At 42.8% G+C, this 20,036-nt stretch overlaps 1 protein-coding gene across 2 annotated transcripts in view; it reads right to left on the bottom strand.

Moving 5' to 3' along the window:
* The window catches only part of St8sia1 (ST8 alpha-N-acetyl-neuraminide alpha-2,8-sialyltransferase 1), a 144,649-nt gene that overhangs the window by 21,097 nt on the left and 103,516 nt on the right, over window positions 1-20,036 (bottom strand). For both annotated transcript variants that reach the window (XM_037204003.1, XM_028879865.2), the window contains one exon: window positions 19,255-19,347. In XM_037204003.1, coding sequence (XP_037059898.1) covers window positions 19,255-19,347 — 93 coding nt within the window. The remainder of the gene's footprint in view (window positions 1-19,254; window positions 19,348-20,036) is intronic.

Below are 20,036 nucleotides of genomic sequence, written 5' to 3'. Positions count from 1 at the left end.
GAAGGAAATAGTATGGGCCACACTCTAACATGTCTTAAACTCTAAATTGCAATGTGTTGGGGTAAGAGACCAAACATAAGTACATTAAGGGTAAGTTTGAAAAAACAAAACAGTCAAAAAGTTGTTGTTTTAGTTACTTGTCTCACGGCCCTGACAAGTGACTTGAGGAAGAAAGGGTGTGTTTTGGTCCACAGTTAAGGTCCAGTCCATCACAGCCACAGGTGCTTGAGGTAACCCATCACATCATTCCACCTGCAGCCTGGAAGCAGAGAAGATGAATGCTCCTGCTCAGCACTCTCTCTCCTTTTTATGCAGCCTGAGACCCCAGCCCACATGATGATGCCTTGTTGGGGGATATTTGTACTCTGTGTGAATATGTATTTACTGTGGTTGGTATAATGAGAAGCTGAATGGCCAATAACTATGCAGGAGGTGTAGGTGGGACTTTCAGGGGGGGAAAGGAAGGGGAGGAGGAATCCAGGCACACAGGAGAAGTCAGGAGACGTGGAGAGGAAACAAGAGGTTCAGGATGGAAGAGCGGTGACACCACCTGATAGAATGCAGATTAATTTAGGAATAAGCCTAAGCTATAAATTGAGATTATAATTAATACGAAGTCTCCATGTCATTATTTGGGAGCTGGCTGGCAGGACGGAAAAAGACTCATTACAATACCACCCACATTCCAGATGTTTCTGCCCACCTCAGTCCCTGCCAGGTATGCCCAGGTGCTTGTCTCTGGGTTATTCTGGATGTTGTCAGGCTGACAATGTTCACCATCACAGTTGGTGACCTGTGTTTATCATTAAACTTTAAACATGTTAGTCAGACTCTCGAGTGCTAGGCTGGAGGAAGCAGCGTTGATGCTGAGGCAGAGGCGGCCTCCAAGTGGGAGAATCTCAGGGTTCTCTCTGCTCTGCTCTAACAGCCTTCTTCCAGGAATTGTTTGCATTAGAAAATCTCTAATTTGTGTAAAAGCAAATCTCTAGCATTTAAGGGAGAAAGAAAAAAAGATGCTGGGGAACTTGAATTTTTGTCACAGTTGACATGAAGGTTATCTATTTAAGATGCTAAAGCAATTTTAAAGTAGCAAATGACCTTATTATTGGTCACCTAGGGGAGAGGTCAGATGCACACTGTCTGCTGGACTTTCAGCCGCAAGCAATCACTATTTTCAATGATTTATTTTTTTCTCCATGCTTAATGTGGTTTGAATGTAAAATATCCCCTTTGTGTCTGGTTCCGTGGCACTCTTTGGGGAGGCTTGCTGGAGGAAGTGGGTCACATGGGATGGGTCTTAAGGTCTTATCATCTAGCCCCAGGGCCTATCTGCACTCTGATTTTGAATTGCTCAGATGTGACCAAGCAGCTTCTTATTCCTATGGCCAGAGCTGAGAGCTGTTCTTGCCTTTGTGTCTTCTCTGCCACAATGTGTTGTGGTACCCTCAAACCTCGAGCAAACACAGGCCTTTCTTCTGTGAAGTTGCTTCTTATGAGGTGTTTGACCATAGTAATGAGAAAAGCAACTAACAGAAAAGACAATTTATTTGTCTATTTACCTTAAATAAGATTAATCATGTACTATAACACAAATATATATATACCTGTGCATGTGTTTACCTATTACCTAAGACAAACACAGATCCTGAATTCAAACTAAAATAGCTACTTATGCTCCTTGTACCTACCCTATCATGAGCCACAGCTTGTGTCTGCCACGGAAAAGACAAAGTGAGGTGGGTGTTAACAAATCTTCTAAAAATACCTCTTCGTGCCCCAAACAGCAAAAACAAAGCCACGTGCATATTTATTTCTGTCTCATGCTTGTCTTCATTAATTCCTGTTTTTATTTAACAAACATTTGTTCACCTGTTTTGATGGAAAATGATAATCATGAAATTAATTTATGATCTTTTGGAAAAGATTAAAAATATAATTCAGTAAAGGAATATACATCATGGCCATAAGCACGTTTTTAACCACTGGGATGTTTCTCAAGAGTGCTTGTTGTCTGTATCTGTATTCTTTAAATGAGATCACATACAAATGTATTTCCATTTTGAGAAAGTCTCACTATGCAGCTCTGGCTGGCCCGGAATTCACAGAGATCCACCTGCTTCTGCTTCCTGAGTGCTGGGATTGAAGGTGTGCACCAGCACACCTGGATTGTTTTGTGAGGAAAACACCAAAACCAACCAAACAAAAACCCTTTAAGTCAAAAGTAGTTTGAAGTCATTTAAAAACACTGGATGGATTTTATTTTTTAGATTTGGGGTGTAGTAAATATATGGACTAGGTCCCCAATACCCACAGCAGAGCTCCTGCTTCACTACAAGGCCAGTCAATGAGATGTCAACTTAGCCATGGGTTAGGCCCAGTCAACGTGATGAAGTCTCAGTCAATGAGACCCAGACTCTGTCAATGGGATGTAAGCACAGTCAGTGGGAAGAGGGATCAGTCTGTAGGATGTCGGGACAGTCAGTGGGATCCAGATTCAGTCAACAGGATATGGGTTCCGTCAGTGGAATATGAATACAGGCGCCTTGAATACTGAACTAACCTAATGGGGAGAGGGGAGAAATGAGGAGTTGGGGCCCTTGATGTGGAAGGCAGGTTCCTCACTTTGCAGATCACATACAGTATGGCTTTGGGAGTTCTTTCCATTGCCCTCCATCAGGACCCTCCCTACGCTTCTGAGGGCCTTAAACAGAGCCTTACCTGTAGGCTATCTTCCCTGGGTTCCTCCCTGGGTTCCCAACACCACTGAAGGAAGAACCCGATTCAGCTGTCCCTTTTGCCACCTGATCTTTTAAGCATTTCACATTTCCAGATTGTCTCTTTATGACTAATTTTGTTGGAAGCATTTTTACTCAAAGGGAACACTTTAAAAGTTCTCAATACATGTTAATTCTTTTCTTTTTCCTCAACAGAACACTGAAATGATTGATCCTCCCATTATCAAGCAGCCCAGGAGACCGTGGGTGCATCTAAAGCCTTTCTCTTTATTTGTGCTGTTCTGGTAGTTAAAAATAGAGAACATGCTGTTTTGATGTGAAACTATTTAATTATTAATGCAGCTGAATACTTGCTAATCTTAGGAGCCATCTGTATTTACCTCTTCCAGGTCTTTCCACTTCTATATCCAATCACCGCCCAAGGCTTCTACAATTTTCATGAATGTCTATATATTATATCTATAGAGAAGAGACATCTGTCCTCCCTCCCACTAGACCAAAGGCAACTATTGTTTTCCAACTGGTTGTGGCTTTTCCTTCTTTTCATGATTTTATGATGAGAACAGATTTAAAAATTGGGAGTCAAATATAAATCATTATTTCTGCCATTTCTACAAACAGAATACACTATCCTTGGTGGTGGCGGGGGGAGTGGGAGTATGTGTATAAATAATTTTTATTTTTGTAGTTTGTTTCTTAGCTCTGATGTGTTAATCTTTGACCTGGATTGAATCCCTGTTTCCTCTTCTGATGTGAGATGGTCTTTCTGTATGCTGTAAATATGTGTTTCTCCCATTGGTTAATAAAGAAGCTGCTCTGGCCTATGGCAAAACAGGTTATAGCCAGGTGGAAAAGATATAGGGAGAAGAAAGGCAGAATCAGGGAAGATGCCAGCCTGCCACCCAAGGAGCAACATGCCAGCAGACTGGTAATGCCACAGCCATGGGGCAAAATATAGATGAATAGAAATGGGTTAATTTAAGATGAAAGAGCTAGCTAGAAAGAGTCCTGAGCCATAGACCAAGCAGTTTGTGATTAATATAAGCCTCTGTGTGTTTATTTAGGACCGAGTGACTGTGGGACACAAGAAAATTTCCAGTTATACCCCTCCACCCAAAGTTAACATACATTCTGATACGAGTTTGGAAATGGGCTCATCATAGATTGTCACAATTAGGTCAAAATGAGGTCACGGTTAGAGTAGGCCCTAGCTAGCCCTATGTCCTTATAAGGGAGATGCTAGAGGAGCAAATACAGGAAGGGGGCCATGGAACCACAGAAGCAGAAACTGGAGGGGTGAGGGTTGACTTCTGGCCAACAGCAGAAGCTGGTTGAGGTGAGGAAGGTCCCTTCCTAGAGCTCAAACCGTTCCAGGAGCACACAACACTGCCGGAACCTGTCTCCACGACTGAGAAAGAATACACTTCTGCTGTTTTAAGACACTGTTTTTGTAATTCGTCCCAGCAATTGTGACAATTAGTCTTTGAAAGATATTTAATTACGTATATCATTTATTTGTGTGTATGCACACATGCACATGTACCACACCAGGCCAGAGCACAACTTTCAAGTCACACAGTAAGTGGGAGTAACAACCACAGTAAGGACTGTGTTACACCCAAACTCCCAGATTCTCTGCCACTGTGTGCTTTCTTGGTTAGAGGAGCAGCCAGAGGTAACAACTTACACTCCATCTGAGAGAGGATGCCTTGAAATGCCCTCCACCACTGGTCCTTTACTAATTACTTACAGGGAAAAGATCCCTGAGTCTTTCCTCCCTTTCTTTCTCCCTCCTTTTCTTTCTCCCCTCCCCCTCCCTCCCTCTTTCCCCTCTTTCTCCCCCCTCTCTTCCCCTCCCCCCCTCACCTTCCCCCCCCCAACCTCCCTTCCTTCCTTTAGTTTGGTCTTCTTTATTTCTTTGCATGTGTATGTTTGTGTAACCATTGCTTATAAATGTCTCTATTCAAGAAAAAGAAGCAAGCTCACCAGTTGGGATCCACCACCTAACCTAGTTACAGTTATCTACCCAGGGACTTTGCAGCAGGATAGAGCACATGGCTGTAACCAATCAGGTACCTGCTATGTTCCTCCTCCTCCTCCTCCTCCTCCTCCTCCTCCTCCTCCTCCTCCTCCTCCCCCTCCTCCTCCTCCTCCTCCTCCTCCAGTTCCCTTCCCCCAAACCTCAAGTCATTTAGTTTGATGATTCTTCATGACAGAGTTGCTGTTCACTCAGATAAACACTTCAACATTTTTGCTGCATCTTGGTTCACTTTTTAACCATTCCCAAACCCTATTCTGGCATCCCATTAGCAGCTAGAAATGAGACTAGGATAGGCCAATCAGATCAGCAAACACAACAGATTAAAGCTCCCTCAAACCCCACAACCAGTTTAGAAACATCCAGCAATGTACTGCAGTCTCTTTATCTGTACTTCACATTGTTCCAGTTCTGAGTCCCAGTTACTCACACTAACTTTCTTATTTTTGAGTATTTGGCTCTCAGCTCTAGCATGTATTTGCAATAGTCATGTGCGTAGTATCCATTTATAATCAAATAATTCAGGAAGTGTCCCAGAAATGTACTCTGGGACCCCTTGTTTTACATATGCATGTCAGCTGGGCCAGATAAAGGACAGTGCCTATCAAATCCACACCACAATGACATTTGTCCTCAAACCCTGTGATACACAGGAGGCTGAGGCCACAGCCATCTTGTTCCTTCATAAGCAAACCATACTTTTCTGACTGTAGAATTTTGCTCCTATTTCTGATGTTTAAAATTTTGTTACAACACATCTAAATGTGAGTCCTTTCTGTCAGCTTCAGCCTGGAATATAATAAATAATTCTGTGTGCCAGGTCCTGGTTTAACTCTGGAAGGGTTTTTAGTGCTTAAAACTCTTTGTATTAGAAAAAAAAAAAGTTAGGTTTGATGAATGCTTGTTTTTAATTCTTTCTTGCTGCTATTGCTTCCTCCTCCTCTGGTGTGCGTGCGTGCGTGCGTGCGTGCGTGTGTGCGTGTGTGCGTGCGTGCGTGTGTGTGTGTGTGTGTGTGTGTGTGTGTGTGTGTGTGTGTGTGTAGGCCAGAATTTGACACTGGGTGTCTTCCATCTTCCTCTATTACTCTCTGGCACAACCATATCTGAATGGAATGGCAGAAATCATAAGGCCAGCACAGCTGCTTGACAAAGATCCAGCTGAGCCGCATGATGGCTGCCATGCCACCTTTGGTTTTCATCTTCACCTGTTACATACTTGGGGCACTTTTAATATTTGTGCAGTTTGGGGATATTGGAATGATGGGAAATTCCTTATGAATCATTTATGCCTTCTCCCAGGAATACTGCGTCTAAACTTCCCCAGGAAAGTCCTGAACATACTGTCCCGTTCCCCCCCCACACACACACACACATACTTTGAGGGAGATATCCTTATCTACTTGAAGGATCTCCTTGGAGGTTTTGACACATAAAGAAGCCAGAGGTTTCTTCATGGGGCTATGAGACATTCTTGAACATCTGTCCCTGTACTTATACTGGAACAAGATATTCAAAACAAAGTAAACTTTAAAAGGTCAACAAGATTTGGTAGGCTAGAGGAGTTGGCCACATTCAGATTACAAGCCTTTTTCCACTGTACACTCAGACAATTCTGTAGCATACAACTCTGCCCTACACAGAGACATACTGATGAGCAAAATAATGACTGGAAAGATGATAAAAGTATGAGGTGTCAGGATCTCCCTTTCTTAGAAAAGTTAGCTCATGCAGAGCCACTATGGTGTCACATGACCAAGGAACAACAGAATGCCAGGATTAGACATATAGACCAATTCTATAAAGATATAAATGTGAACATTGATTGTGTTGTGTCAGAATTTGAATAATAACTACAGGAGCTTTGGCCTGAAGATTTTTCTTGGGCACTCTGACCACTAAGAGTTAATAATACATTGCATAGGGCATGGCAAAATGCCCAGGGTGATTGAAGATTTTGTTTTGGTCTAGTGTCCTTGAAGTAACCAAAGCAACCAGCCTGAGCACAGGCTGTCATATGCCTCTAGGTTCTCAAAAATTGGGTTATGGGGTTAATGAGTAAGAATAATAACTCTTTATTAATGATGTCAAAACTTGAGGGAAAATGATTAGAAATGATAATTCTGTTCTGTCATAGTTTATTAATGATGACTAAAAGATGAGCAAAAGGAAGTGAAACACGTGTCCAAAACAAATGATATGATCTATGTTTTGGAACGTCATGAATGTATCCCTGCTTACTGAATTCTGTATAAATAAAGAAGCACTCTGGCTGCTAGTCAGTCAGGCTGCAAGATTCTCCTGACCACCATGGCCTGGCTCACTTCATTCCCCTGCCAACTCCTTACATCCTCTACAGGCCCCATCCACCGCCAGGGATGGCTCCCGGCAACTCTCCACTTTCTTGGGTTTTGTTCTTGGCTTTGGAGATAGGGTCTCTCATAGAGGTTCATGGATTTGGCTAGACTAATTGACCAGAAAGCTCCAGGGATCTATCCATCTCCACTTCCCCAAGCTCTGTGGTGATGGGCACACACCACACCACACCACACAGGCTTTCATGTGAGTGCTGGGATCTGTACCCTGGTTCTCCTGCAGGCACTACAAATACTTTGTCCTTAGAGTCATCCCCCAAACCTTTCTTAATTCTTCTTTGGAAAACCTAAGCCTGGGAATAAATCTTTTCTTTCCCTTTATGTGATTTCAAATCACATTCATCTCTGTGTGTTGTTTGTTTTCTCCATCTCCATCTTAAAGTTGAAATATGAAGGACTTTGCCTTTTGAACTGTATTGCTCTGTGCAGCATTCACTGTGGACTTGACTTCCTTTGCTTCCCCACATACTTTTTTTTGTTTGTTTGGGTTTTTTTTTTTTTTTTTTTTTTTTTTTGAATCAGGGTTTCTCTGTGTAGCCCTGGCTGTCCTGGACCTCACTTTGTAGACTAGGTTGACCTCGAACTCCCAGATATTTTCCTGCCTTTGCCTCCCAAGTGCTGGGATTAAAGACGAGTGCCACCACCACCCAGCTTGTTTCCCATTTTAACATAGATTTTTACTAATTCTTTGAGACTGTCATACATGCATACAATGTATTTGGATCATATTCACCCCCTCCCCCATTTCTTCCCCTAACTTTTCCAGGACCCAACCCTTACTCGTCTCTCGGACTCCCAGCTTCCTATCTTTTTTTTTCTTTTGATAATTCCCTGAATCCAATTATTGCTATCCATACAGGCATGGGTGTGGGGCCACTACTGAAGCATGGTTGACCTACCAGGGTCCACACTCCTAAAGGGAACTGACTCTTCCTTTCCTAGCACCCATCAACTGTCAAAAGCTCCTCAACTGAGCCCCTCCACTTCCATGTTTTGAATTTTTCTTCTAGTCCCTCTGGAAAACCATTTTTATTCGTGTCTTTTCCTGTACATATTTAAGTCATTTTCCCTTGGGTTGTAGGATTTCAGAAGAAAAAAAGAACTACCTTATTTCCAAACCACATTTGGCTTCAGATTGGTGTGCACACTGTTGGGGCTGCAGGTGCCAATCATTTAGATATTGGTACGTTTTGTTTCTGCGATCTAGACTTACAGAGAACACTGTGGTGCCGAGTCCCGAGCCTGCATCCTGTCTGACAAACATGCGTCTCTAAGTCCTGCTTCACTGTGAAGGGGTCTTCTGCCCCATTGGGCGGGTTGTCTGATGACTCAGGAATCTTTCACAGAATTGAGTTCTTCACACAATGACAGAAAAACTGCACCTCCACCTCCCCAGTTCCAAGGGCTCCTGTCCATCTTCTTTCCCCACCCCTCACTGTCCTCCTGGAGACGCTGCTCATCCTGGCCTTCAGAGCCCTGCTGTCTCTCGTGGGCACTCTTGGTCTGCTGCAAAGCTGTGCATCGTGAAGCAAGGCTGGGAAGCAGACGCCATAAGAAGAGATACAGCCACGGTGGGACCAGCCAGGGGCCAGCCAGCTAGTAAAGCGATGCACTTGACTTTGGGATCCTCTGTGTCCTCTGCCCTCAGAGGGTGGGGGTGAGTCACCACCACCTTCCTTCTTCTCCCAGATTCCCATGCTATTCTGGTTACACAGGCTCGGTTTAGGATTACGACTCCCAAGCCATCCCACAACTCCTTGCAATTGGTGGAGATTCCCCATAGTCTTAAGCAGGGCATGGTGATTCTCTTGTCCCTATTCTCAGTCGTCTTGTCAGGTTTTTAATCTGCTTATTTACAGTGATTTAGCTAAAACACTGAGAAAGATCATCTCCCCAGAACTGCACATAAACACCTGGTACTCGATGAAGTCGGACTCGGTGTCAGACCCTCAACTGGACACTGACAATGAAAGGATGCAGGGAAAGGACTCCACACCTTCGGGAGGCTGAGCTTTGCCAGTGACATAGAGAGACAGGCGTGCCATACAAAGGGTGTGTGCGCGTTCAGAGGTTCCCATGAGCAGGTCTGTCAGATAGACAAATGATGCAAGAGTCTGAGACAAACAGGAGGAAATGGAATGGGATGAAGAGCTGTAATTCCGTGTAGACGATATGGTGAGCTAGTGAAAAATATTGATTTGGGATTTTAATACAAAAGTATACTGTAAGAGAACCTTTTTTAAAGGGCTTATGGAAGATATTAGGATACTATTATTAGAGTTCTTGGCCAGGGACTGTCAGAGCCAGAACAAAGACTATGGAAATAATGTCAGTACAGTTTGCAGCTAATGCGGTAGTCATACTGATGGGCTCTGTACTGAGTATACATGGATGGTAACAATGCCATACAAGATGGTAGGACAAGAAGGAGTGAAACACTCCTTACCCACAGGCTCGTTGAGGAAGAAGGGGCAGACACGTGGTGGGGGCCAGAGGTTCAGGAGGTGTGCATGACAAGGCTGTGGCACACGAGAACTCCCTCCCTCTCTCTCTCTTCCCTCCCCCTTCTCTCCCTCCCTTCCTCTCTATAGCTCTAGTTATCTTCTGTCAAGATTAATTTTGAGTATCAACTTGATTGGATCAAGACATGCTTGGCACCACTGAGGTACACTTTTGAGTGTGTCTGTGAGGGTCTGGGTTCTATGTCAGAGAGGGTAAACTGAGGAGAGAAGGTCAGCTGCAAATGTGGCCACACCATCTCATGAGCTAGAGTCCCACACTGAATAAAAAGAGAAGAAGAAGCCAGCTGTGGGTCCACACAGGGTCCTGCTGCCACAGCTGGGTGCCATTCCCAAATCCCAAGATAAAGCAAATCCTTCCTCCACTAACTTTCTTCCTGTTGAGGATTTAATCCTAGAGAGGTCACTCAAAATTAATCTTGACAGAAGATAACTAGAGCTATAGAGAGGAAGGGAGGGAGAGAAGGGGGAGGGAAGAGAGAGGGAGGGAGGGAGAGAGGAAAGGTCTCAAGAGCAACACTGGTGAACATCAACATAAAGGTAACAGATAAAGGGAGAAATCAACAAAGGAAGCCAGGCAGACAGATAAGAACGATGGGTCTCTGGAAAAACTGATTTCAAAAACACAAAAATAGCAGAAGTCAAGTCACGAGAATGAATAGATACTGATTTCCACCTTCCAAATCATGGAGTTTCTACCACCAAATACTTATTCAATAATAACCTCTTAGTACCCAGAAGCAGAAACCAGAAACTCTTACACAGCACAAATGCTTTCATCAGAAAACATTGTCATCTAATAAGATTCTGTATTATGAAGCCTGTGCCCCACCAGTGTTCAATGATATCAGGCACAGGTTATTATCCAACACATATTTGAGATACAAGCCTCTTTGTTTCACAGAGTTGATGGCATGAGATGTAACCCAAGGGAAAAAGAGAAATGGGGGGGGGGGCAAACTTGCAAGAGCTTCCCGTCTGAGGCCACCAGCAGACCTGTGACTTCTGTCCTTTGCCCTTTGCCCTCTGTGGCACTCTGTGGCACAGGAGAGTCCAATCTGTTTCCCATTAGTTCTCCAAACCATCATTAATCTTAGTAGCATCTGGGAAGAGCTAGCTGTCAAAGTGGCATGGGGCAAAGACCACTAAAGATTCCTTTCCAATCTTCTGTCAAAAATCCTTTCCCAGGCCTCAGCCCTTTGCTCCCACCCCAGTCAAGGTGTGGGCAACTCCTCCACACAGAGAATTACTCCATTTTATGAAAACACTAAGTTTTCAATGGGTAACTCTGGTTAAAATACAAAAACACAGGAATAAAACATGATCCCTCACCAACCACGAGAATGCATCCACAAGGACCGGGGCTCATTATCATCTTGAGGAGAGGGACATCTAAAACACAGGCATTGCCAGAGGAGGGCTCCTGCAGCCATGGAGTACACTGGAAACCCAAGATGTCTGTCACAGTGCGGTGGGGTTGTTGTAAAGAAGAGTGTTCCTGGCTTTTCTTTAGATGCTAGTAATGAGCATATGGGTGAAAAGAAGAAACTAGCCAAGTAGTGACTGCTAAGATAAGAGACTCAAAAGAGAATGCTGATTTAAGGAAAAAGTACCAATCATACCCGAAATACTGACAGGTCAGATAAGATGGGAACTGACTTAGACAATTGACTGCAACAATAGCACTGTGATTGAGGAAGAAATTCCAGAAACTTCCAAAGTGGAAAACATAAACTTGAAGGTTGAAAAGGCCCCCTCAGTGCCAAACAATGAGAGAAACCAGGCCAAAACACAATAATTATGAAATTTCAAAATATAGAGCATGTATGGGTGTGATGGCTCATATTCTGTAATCCTACTAGGAGGCTGAGCCAGGAGGATTGCCAGGAGTTTAAGGCCAGCCTGAGTAAGAGTGAGACTGCCTCAAAAACCAAAACCAAAATGCCCAGTACAGAGCAGAACAGAACCAGATTGGAATGCAGGGGAGCAGTAAAAGATCGGGTTACATACAAAGAGATCAGGACACAGAATGTCATTTCATTTCCCCAAAACACTGAAACTAGAAAACACTCAGTGAATTTCTTCAAAAGGCTGAAAGGATTTACAAAAGACTGGAATTCTGGGGCTGGAAAGATGGCTCAGGGGCTGGGGGGGGGGGTAAGAGCATTTGCTGCCCTTACAGAAGGCCCGAGTTCAGCTACCAGCACCCATGATGGGGGTAGCTCACAAATTTCAGCTACAAATTTCAGGGGATCTTCTGCCCTCTTCTGGCCTCCAAGGGCATTGCACTTAGGTGCACATACACAGAGAGACACATAATTAAAAATAAAATGTTTAAAAGCATGTTTAGAAATAAAATGTCAACAAGAACACCCATAGTATACAAAAATATAATACTGACAATGTCAGACACAAAGGGTCTCAAAACTTTTGCTTTCTTTTACTTTTCCTGAGGAAATGCTTGGAGAATAAGTACTCAAAAAATACAAAACAATATTTAAAAAAAAAAAAAAAAAACCTTTCCCAAGAAAAATACGATTCAAATTATAGGAATTCAGAGACCTCATTCAGGTAAAGAGCAACATTAATCTGTAGGACAGTGGTGAAAGAAGGTTCCAGAATGATAGTCTTGTACTAGAGAATAAACTATGCATGTTTCTGGACCCATTCCTTTTAAAGGATGCTTTCTGGTACCCCTTGGCATCATTGAAGCTCTCTGAGCACCTAGGGAAGGTCTGAGAAGTTGTGAGAGAGAAAGGGGCATTCAAAAAACAAAGGAAAGCAGAGATGGGACAAGCATTCGCCCCAGGTGGAAGGGACTAGGACACCAGGCCCAGAGACTGGGAGCATGGTGGCTGGCACAGGGGACAGGTCTGGTGTGAAGCTGTTGATACTGACGGCTTCTTTTCATTTCTATGTTCTCAATGACAGAAATGGATATTATTAGCTGGGACGAGGTGATTGAGAAGGGAGTATTAAAGTAAAAGCTGTGGTATAGTCCTTTAAAAATGGGGTATGAACCAACATGAAAAGTGCTATAAGACTACCTGTCAGTTCTTAGTGGCACATGGAAGGGCTCTCTGGCTACGCTCCCTTCAGATTGCTGGCACAGCTAGGGAAAGGTGATGCAAGCAAAGAAGAACAGACATTATCCCCAAACAGGGACCGAGCCACGAATGTGGCCCACAAAGGTCAGTGTGGTCTGCTAGGGAAAGTAGAGGTCACCTGCCGTGGGGTGAGCAGACGTGGGAAGTGACTCAACAGAGACGTGACAGAGGCTCCTGTGAAGAAAAGTCATCTTCAGACTTTAAAAAAAAAGCTTTGCAGTCAAAGTATCAGAATGTATTGATGTAAAAAGATGAGCAACAAAATGAGCAGAGACGCTGATAGACAGCCATAACAATTTATCTTAGACAGACGTAATCACTGTTTATCCAGGCGGGACATGGAGAGGGTTTAGTTGGAAGCTACCTCTGTAAGCAGTTATTTAGTGGTGGAATGCTTCTGTAATAAACAGCTCCAAGCCAACTGGAAATAGGAGGTCTTGTCAATTATACGTTAATAAAAAGCTTCCCTATAGTAACCTGTGGAGACCTGCGGTCTCTTTCCCGCTGGTTCATCATGTTAAGGTAGTCACGCTGCGCCTTAACTGTGGCTCACGCCACTCTTCCTTCTGAATTGTTAATGTTTATCAAATGTGGATTCTTCACCCTTCCCTGTATTCTGTTACTATTTGTATCAGCTACTCTTCTATTGCTGGGACAGATCGTGACCAGACAACTTACAGAAGAATGCTTATTTGGAGTTGCAGAAGGCTAAAAGTCTACAGTGGCAGAGTTGGGGCAGGGTGGCTAGAGCTGCAAGTTGAAAGCTCACATCTTGAACACAAAAGGAAAGCAAAAAGATATTTAAAATGCCATTAGATTTCAAACTCTCAAAGCCCTTCTCCAGTGGCATACCTCCTCCAACATGCTGACACCCAAGCTTCCCCACACTGTGACACCAATTCTGGACCAAATATTTAAATGCCCGAAACTATGGGGCTATCTCATTCCAACTACCACATAAAAACATGGGTCAGAGAGTCCTAAGCAAATCTCTCCTTTTAAATAGTGTTATGGCTTGAATGTGGAATGTCTCCAATTAGGCCCATGTGTTTTAACACTTGGTCCTCAGCCAGTGATGGTGTCTGTGGTAGTTTGAATGTAATTGGCCTCCACAAGCTTGTAGGGAGTGGTATTATTAGGTGGTGTAGTCTTATTGGAGTAGGTATGGCCTTAGAAGTAAATGTGTCACTTCTGGGGTGGACTTTGAGGTCTCATACATGCTCAAGTCACACCCAGTTCCTCAGTTCACTTCCTGTTGCCTGAACAAGATGTAGAACTCTCAGGTATCTCCAGCACCATGTCTGCCTGCATGCTGCTATGTCCCACAATGATGCTAATAAGCTGAATCTCTGAACTGTAAGCCAGCTCCATTTAAATGTTTTCCTTTATAAGAGTTGCCATGGCCATGGTGTCTCTTCATAGCAACAGAAACCCTAACTAAGGCAGAAGTTGATACCAGGGACTGGGGTATTGTTGTGATAGGCCTGACCATGATCTTGTTTAAAGGAATATGGACCTTAGGACTGTGGATTAGAAAAGCAGTTGAATGCTTTAAGTGCTGCTTAATGGGCCATCCTAGTAGAAACACAGAAGACAGTGTGATTTGAAGGAGATTTGAATGTGGGGGCCTAGCTCGAGAGGTTTCAGAGGAGAGGAATATTAATATGTGGCCTAGAGATCAATCTTGTGTGTTTTGGTGCATTTTTGTGCCTGCCTTTTGCCCTCACCTGAAGAGTCTGCCTGAGGCTAAAGTGAAGAGTTTTAGATTAATTCTGTTGGCAGAGGAAATCGCCAAACAGCCTAGTACAGATTCTGACCTGTGGTTATTAATGGTAACACTAATGAAGATTTATGATAAATGGAGTAAGCTGAGCAAGAAAAAAATATACGATGTAGAACAATTTGAGGAGAAAGGAGAACCAGGAAGTGGAATGGAGCTAAATCCTGTGTTCAAGGAGATGAACAGATTAAGAAATAGAATAAAGGGAATGGTGACCTCAGGGCAAGATCCCACCCAGAGAAGTTTCCAACTTGTGAAAAGAAATTAAAGAAAAGTTTAGAGCTGGGTGTGGTGGTGCACATCTTTAATCCCAGCCCTGGGAAGGCAGAGGCTGGTGGGTCTCTGAGTTTGAGGCCAGCCTGTTCTACAGAGCAAATTCCAGAACACCCAAGTTCAGGAAGTAAAGGGAAACTGGAAAACAGAAAGCTGATGGAGATGTAATGACCGAGGAGGTCATATTCCAGCTCCAGCAAGCAGCAGAACTTGGCAGCTTCAGCCACATGGCTCTGGCTTCAGAGTCAAGGATGGAAGAAAGGGGCTATGGAACCTCCCTTCATGACTAAGGAAAGCCGCTGAGGCCAGGCATGTGTCAGGTGTGTTCCCGAATGGAGGCCTAGAGAAGCCATTGTGTGAAGCTATGAAGGTGAAGCCTAGATTGCCTGGGAGACCCCAAGACGTTAGAGATGCCAGAGCCATGGGATGCCTGCTGAACAGAGCTGCTAACAGAGGGTAGAACCAGCTCAAGAGAAAAATAGTGTGTTACAGTCAACAAATCTGAAAGGAATTAGAGATCTATAGAGTGTTTTGGCATCAGACATGGAGATGTAGCGTTTGGAGTTTTCCTAGCTGGTCTTGCTTTGGGCCAGTATTGCCTTGCTATGCTCCCTTCCCTATATTCTGGAACAACAACAATCCTGTGCCATTATATGTTGGAAGTATGTGGTCTGTTTTTTTATTTTTATTTTATAAGGGATTACAGTTAGAAGATTGCATGAATCTCAGAAGAGACTTTGAATTTTGGATTTTAAAACATTGTTGAGACTGTGATAGACTATGAGGACTTTTGAAGTTGGACTGAATGCATTTTTGCATTATAATATTGTTACAAGTTTATGGGGGCAAGGGAGTGAAATGTGGTCATTTAAATATAATTAGCCTCCATAAGCTCATGGAGTGGAACTATTAGGAGGTGTAACTTTGTTATAGTAGGTATGGCCTTGTTGGAATAAATGTGCCACTGTGGGGGTGGCTCTGAGGTCTTATATATGCTCGTCACACTCAGTGCCTCAGTTCACTTCCTGTTGCCTGCACAAGATGCAGAACTCCTCAGCTACCTCTCCACACCACCATGTCCCACCATGAGGATAATGGACTAAATCTCTGAACTGTAAATCACTCAAATGTTTTCTTTATAAGAGTTGCTGTGGTCATAGTGTCTCTTACAGCAATAGAAAACCTAAGACAGGGTCTGAGGAAGTGGTGACATCTTCAGAAGGTCTCACTGAGGAAGTGGGTTGCTTGGGACAGGCTTTCAGATATATAAGACCCCATTTCCTAGCTCTCTGCTTCCTCATTGACCCACGTAAAGTCACCAGCTGCCTCAGCTCCAGCTGCATCACCCAGAATCTGTTCTTGCTGCCATCTTACCCCCATGCTTTCTTACCAGGATTGACTGTGCCTTCTCAAATCATAAACCAAAATAAATCCTTCCTACCTTAAGTTGCTTCTTTCAAGCATTTTATGTTTGACAAGAAAACTAATTAATTCAAATGCAAGTTCACCAGTTTACCTCATGGAGTCATCTCTCTTCCAGTCATGGCTTATCTGTGGAACCAGCTATAAACCGTTATGTGAAATCTCTCCAACCACTTTCCAGTGCTCACAGGTGATACCATTTGTTAATTATTAAAACATCTAAATATTCATGTCTATTGTGCAGTCCCACAGCTGTACTTTCAGATTTACTTTCATATCAGGAAAATCCTCACTTTTCTTTCCAGTTCACCAATTCTCTTTTCAGTTGTGTCTAATCTGATATCAATCCACTTCAGCAATTATTCTGTGCATTTCTAAAAGGTATATTTGTTTCTATTTTGTTTTTAATTCTTAATTGACACATCATGTTTTGCTACAATGATTTCATATTTTGTAACTTGGCATACCTGACAATTTTAGTAAGTTCTCAGGAACTTATGCTAGTGATTATTTTGTTTTCCTTTTGTCTCTGAAGATGATCATTATCAATGACTAGAGTGTACTGAAGGGCTTGCTTATGAGACCGCACTTGTTTGAACAAAATGAGATCTCTGAGAGCATTTCTCTGAATGAATTTATGTTAGCTTCTATTGGACACTGATGGCTACTCCTGACCTTCAGTCACATGAACCCACTTCTCAGGTTCAACACAGGGCACTTTGAGTCTAGGGCCTGGCCTCCTGTTCTGAGCTTCAGTGTGTGACCTTTACAGGTTTTAGGATCCTACTTTCTGCTCTGTATTTGGGTTTGGGGAGGCTAGGGGAAGCGTGTAGATGCCCTTGAACTTCTCATGTGTTTAATAATGTATTTAAAAGCACGTTTAAGATTAGAATATATTACAACAGGAGGTCCTCTAGAGGATCAATTTGGGACAGCAGTCAGCATGGCTTCATTGACTCTGTCACATTATTTCATTTTTTTCAATAGTCCTGAGATGAATAATTGTATTCCCAATTAACAGAAAGGAGGTTAAATAACTTAAATAACAAAACTAGTAAGCATTGAAGTATTAAAACTGGTCTATTGGAGGTGCTGGAGATTGAACCCAGGCATTGTACATGGTAGGCAAGTACTGAACTATACACTCAACTTCTGATACCCATGCTATTTACCACTATGTAACATTGCCTCTCATATAAGCACTGTGCATTCATAGCCTCCAAGGGGCATTTCTTTCTTACCTCTACTATGCTCAATTCTGGTTTTAGGTCTTGCTTTCTAATATCCTGCTACACTGCAGATATCAAACGGAATGGCTAACCCTTGGTGCTAATCGTGAAACACTGCTGAGTTTGAAGAGAAGAGAAAAAAGAAGTCAGCAGAAGGGACAGAAGTTTCAGGAACACCATCTAAGACACAAGTCATAAACTCTAGAGAGACACTGCTTAGATCCTTCTGATCCCAAGTTACTGTCCTTAAAAGTCATAGTATGTGTTTGAAAAGTACACACATAAAGTGTTCGCTAGGAAGGTGGGGAGATGGCTTATGGGTAAAGTACGTGCTCCCAAGTGTACGGATCTGAGTTCAGATCCTCAGAACCACATAAAAGCCAGATGGAGCAGTGGGGACCTGTAACCCCAGCACTTGGGAGGCAGAGGTGTGAGAATCCTGTGGCTTTGCTGGTCAGCCAGTCAACCCAGCTAATCAGCAAGCTCTAAATTTAGTTAGAAAATAAGAAAATATTTGTTTCAGAAAAATATTGTTTTAGAAAATAAGATGGAAAAGTAATTGAGAAATACACACCATGTCAACCTCTGGCCTCTATGTGTGTGTACACACACACAAGAGAAAGGTAGAGAAGAAACAGAAAGAAAATATTTGTTGATGAATGAAGTCTGGTATTGCAAAAAAACCTCCAGGCCACAAAAGGCCCCATTCATAACAGAGGAATCTTCGGAGTTGGAGTGAGTCAAGAATATCTCTAAAAGAAACCAAAATGTGTTGTGCTTTATCTTGTTAGGGACAGACTCCTGGCAGGTCCCCATGCCTTATTTTATGTTGAATAATTAGGTGTCAGGGAGAGGATTCTATTCAGTGACATTGTAACACTTACTTGAATATAAAAGGCCATCTTTGTGCCAGAAGTTACCTTAATGTAATCTGACTGAGAACCCGGGCTTTCCCATCAGGACAGGTTGCACCAAAAAACACTCTGAGATTTGACAATGTGCACATAAAGCATATAAGTAACATAAGAAACTGAAAATCTACAATTTAACTCCTGCCAAAAATACTAGATAACATGATAGCAATTAAGAAAATCACGATATTTTTTTAATTATTTTGAAGGATACTTGAACAAACAAGTTTGAAATCCAGTGGGTCAGACTCACAGGTGTGTCCCGTACTCTCTCTCTCTCTCTTTCCAAACAGTCTTAATTCACCAGTGGGCTTCATCAACGAGAGACTGGCCCCCAAATGCTCCCATAGTGGTTGTCAAGCATTCTGGAACTGATACTAAGACTTTTTTATCTGCCCTCCAAAGTCTGATATGGTATAGTCAATCTATAATAGTGCATGCTCTTGTACATTCTGAAAACGTTGCTGTCTTGATGTGTGCATGTGGCAAATTGGTCTTTTCTTTGTCTTTGGTTTAATAAATCAGTTCACAGTTGCTGGCTGGAATGTCAGACCAGAGCCAGCACACTGGATATGAGTAGTAATGAGTGGGCAGGAAGCTGTGCAGGGCTCTGAGCAAAACAATCGATCCCCCTGTCATTTACACTATCTCTAACAGAGAGAGCCAAACCCTGGAGGAAGCATGAAATACCGAGGACTCCCATAATCCTGCCGAGCTTATTTATGATTCCCTCCTCCTTCCTTCCTGCCTGTCCAGATGGCTTCCCCCTTTGTTTCCCAGGCTGAATGATGCCCACTCCCTTTGAGATGCTGATGACTTCACAAACCTTCCTCTTGAGTCCCCACAAAGAGAAACCGTGAAGTCTTACCTCTGTCGAATTATGCTGGGATTAGCTGTCACCAACTGAGTTTTGGATCCGACATCCCTGGTGTACTCACTTGACAAAGGAGGGAGATTACATCTAGAAATGCAAGAAGGAACATTTCAAAACGACTCATGTACTTTTAAATCAAGTCGATTATAAGGACACAAATAGGAATGTTAATTCTGGTTCAAGTCACAAATAACTGTTTTCAGCCCCGTTCCCTTTTCATAGGCATTAGATGACTAATGAACCATTAGCATCATCAAAGTGCTGGGGGGCTTGTTTTTTGTTTCTTGTTGTTGTTTTTGTTGTTGTTGTTGTTTGTTTTTGTTTGTTTGGTGTATGTGTGTGTTGTTGTTGTTGTTGTTAGAAGAAAATGTCAGGGACAGAAGTAGATGATCTACCAAAGAAGAGATGATAACTACAGTGTATCTGTTTTGCTGAAAATATATTTGAAGTATGGTGTCATACACCTGTAATCCCATACTTGGGAAGTAGAGAATACAGAATCCAAAGCAGCCTTGGTTACACAGTGAGTTTAAGTCAGCCTGGGCCACATGAAACCTTGGGTCAAAAGTAAACATAAGAATGAATGAATGAATGAATGAATGAATGAATGAATGAATAGATAGATAGATAGATAGATAGATAAATAAATAAATAAATAAATAAATAAATAAATAAATAAATAGGGGCTTGAGAGATGGGTCAGCCATTAAAAGCATTTAGTGCTCTTGCAGAGAACCCAGGACTCAGCACCCACATGGCAGCTCACAACTGTCTGT

This window comes from Peromyscus leucopus, chromosome 3 (assembly GCF_004664715.2).
Source record: "Peromyscus leucopus breed LL Stock chromosome 3, UCI_PerLeu_2.1, whole genome shotgun sequence".
Lineage (NCBI taxonomy): Eukaryota > Metazoa > Chordata > Mammalia > Rodentia > Cricetidae > Peromyscus > Peromyscus leucopus.
The sequence above is the reverse complement of the archived record's forward strand: the minus strand, read 5'-3'. Positions and strand labels throughout refer to the sequence as shown.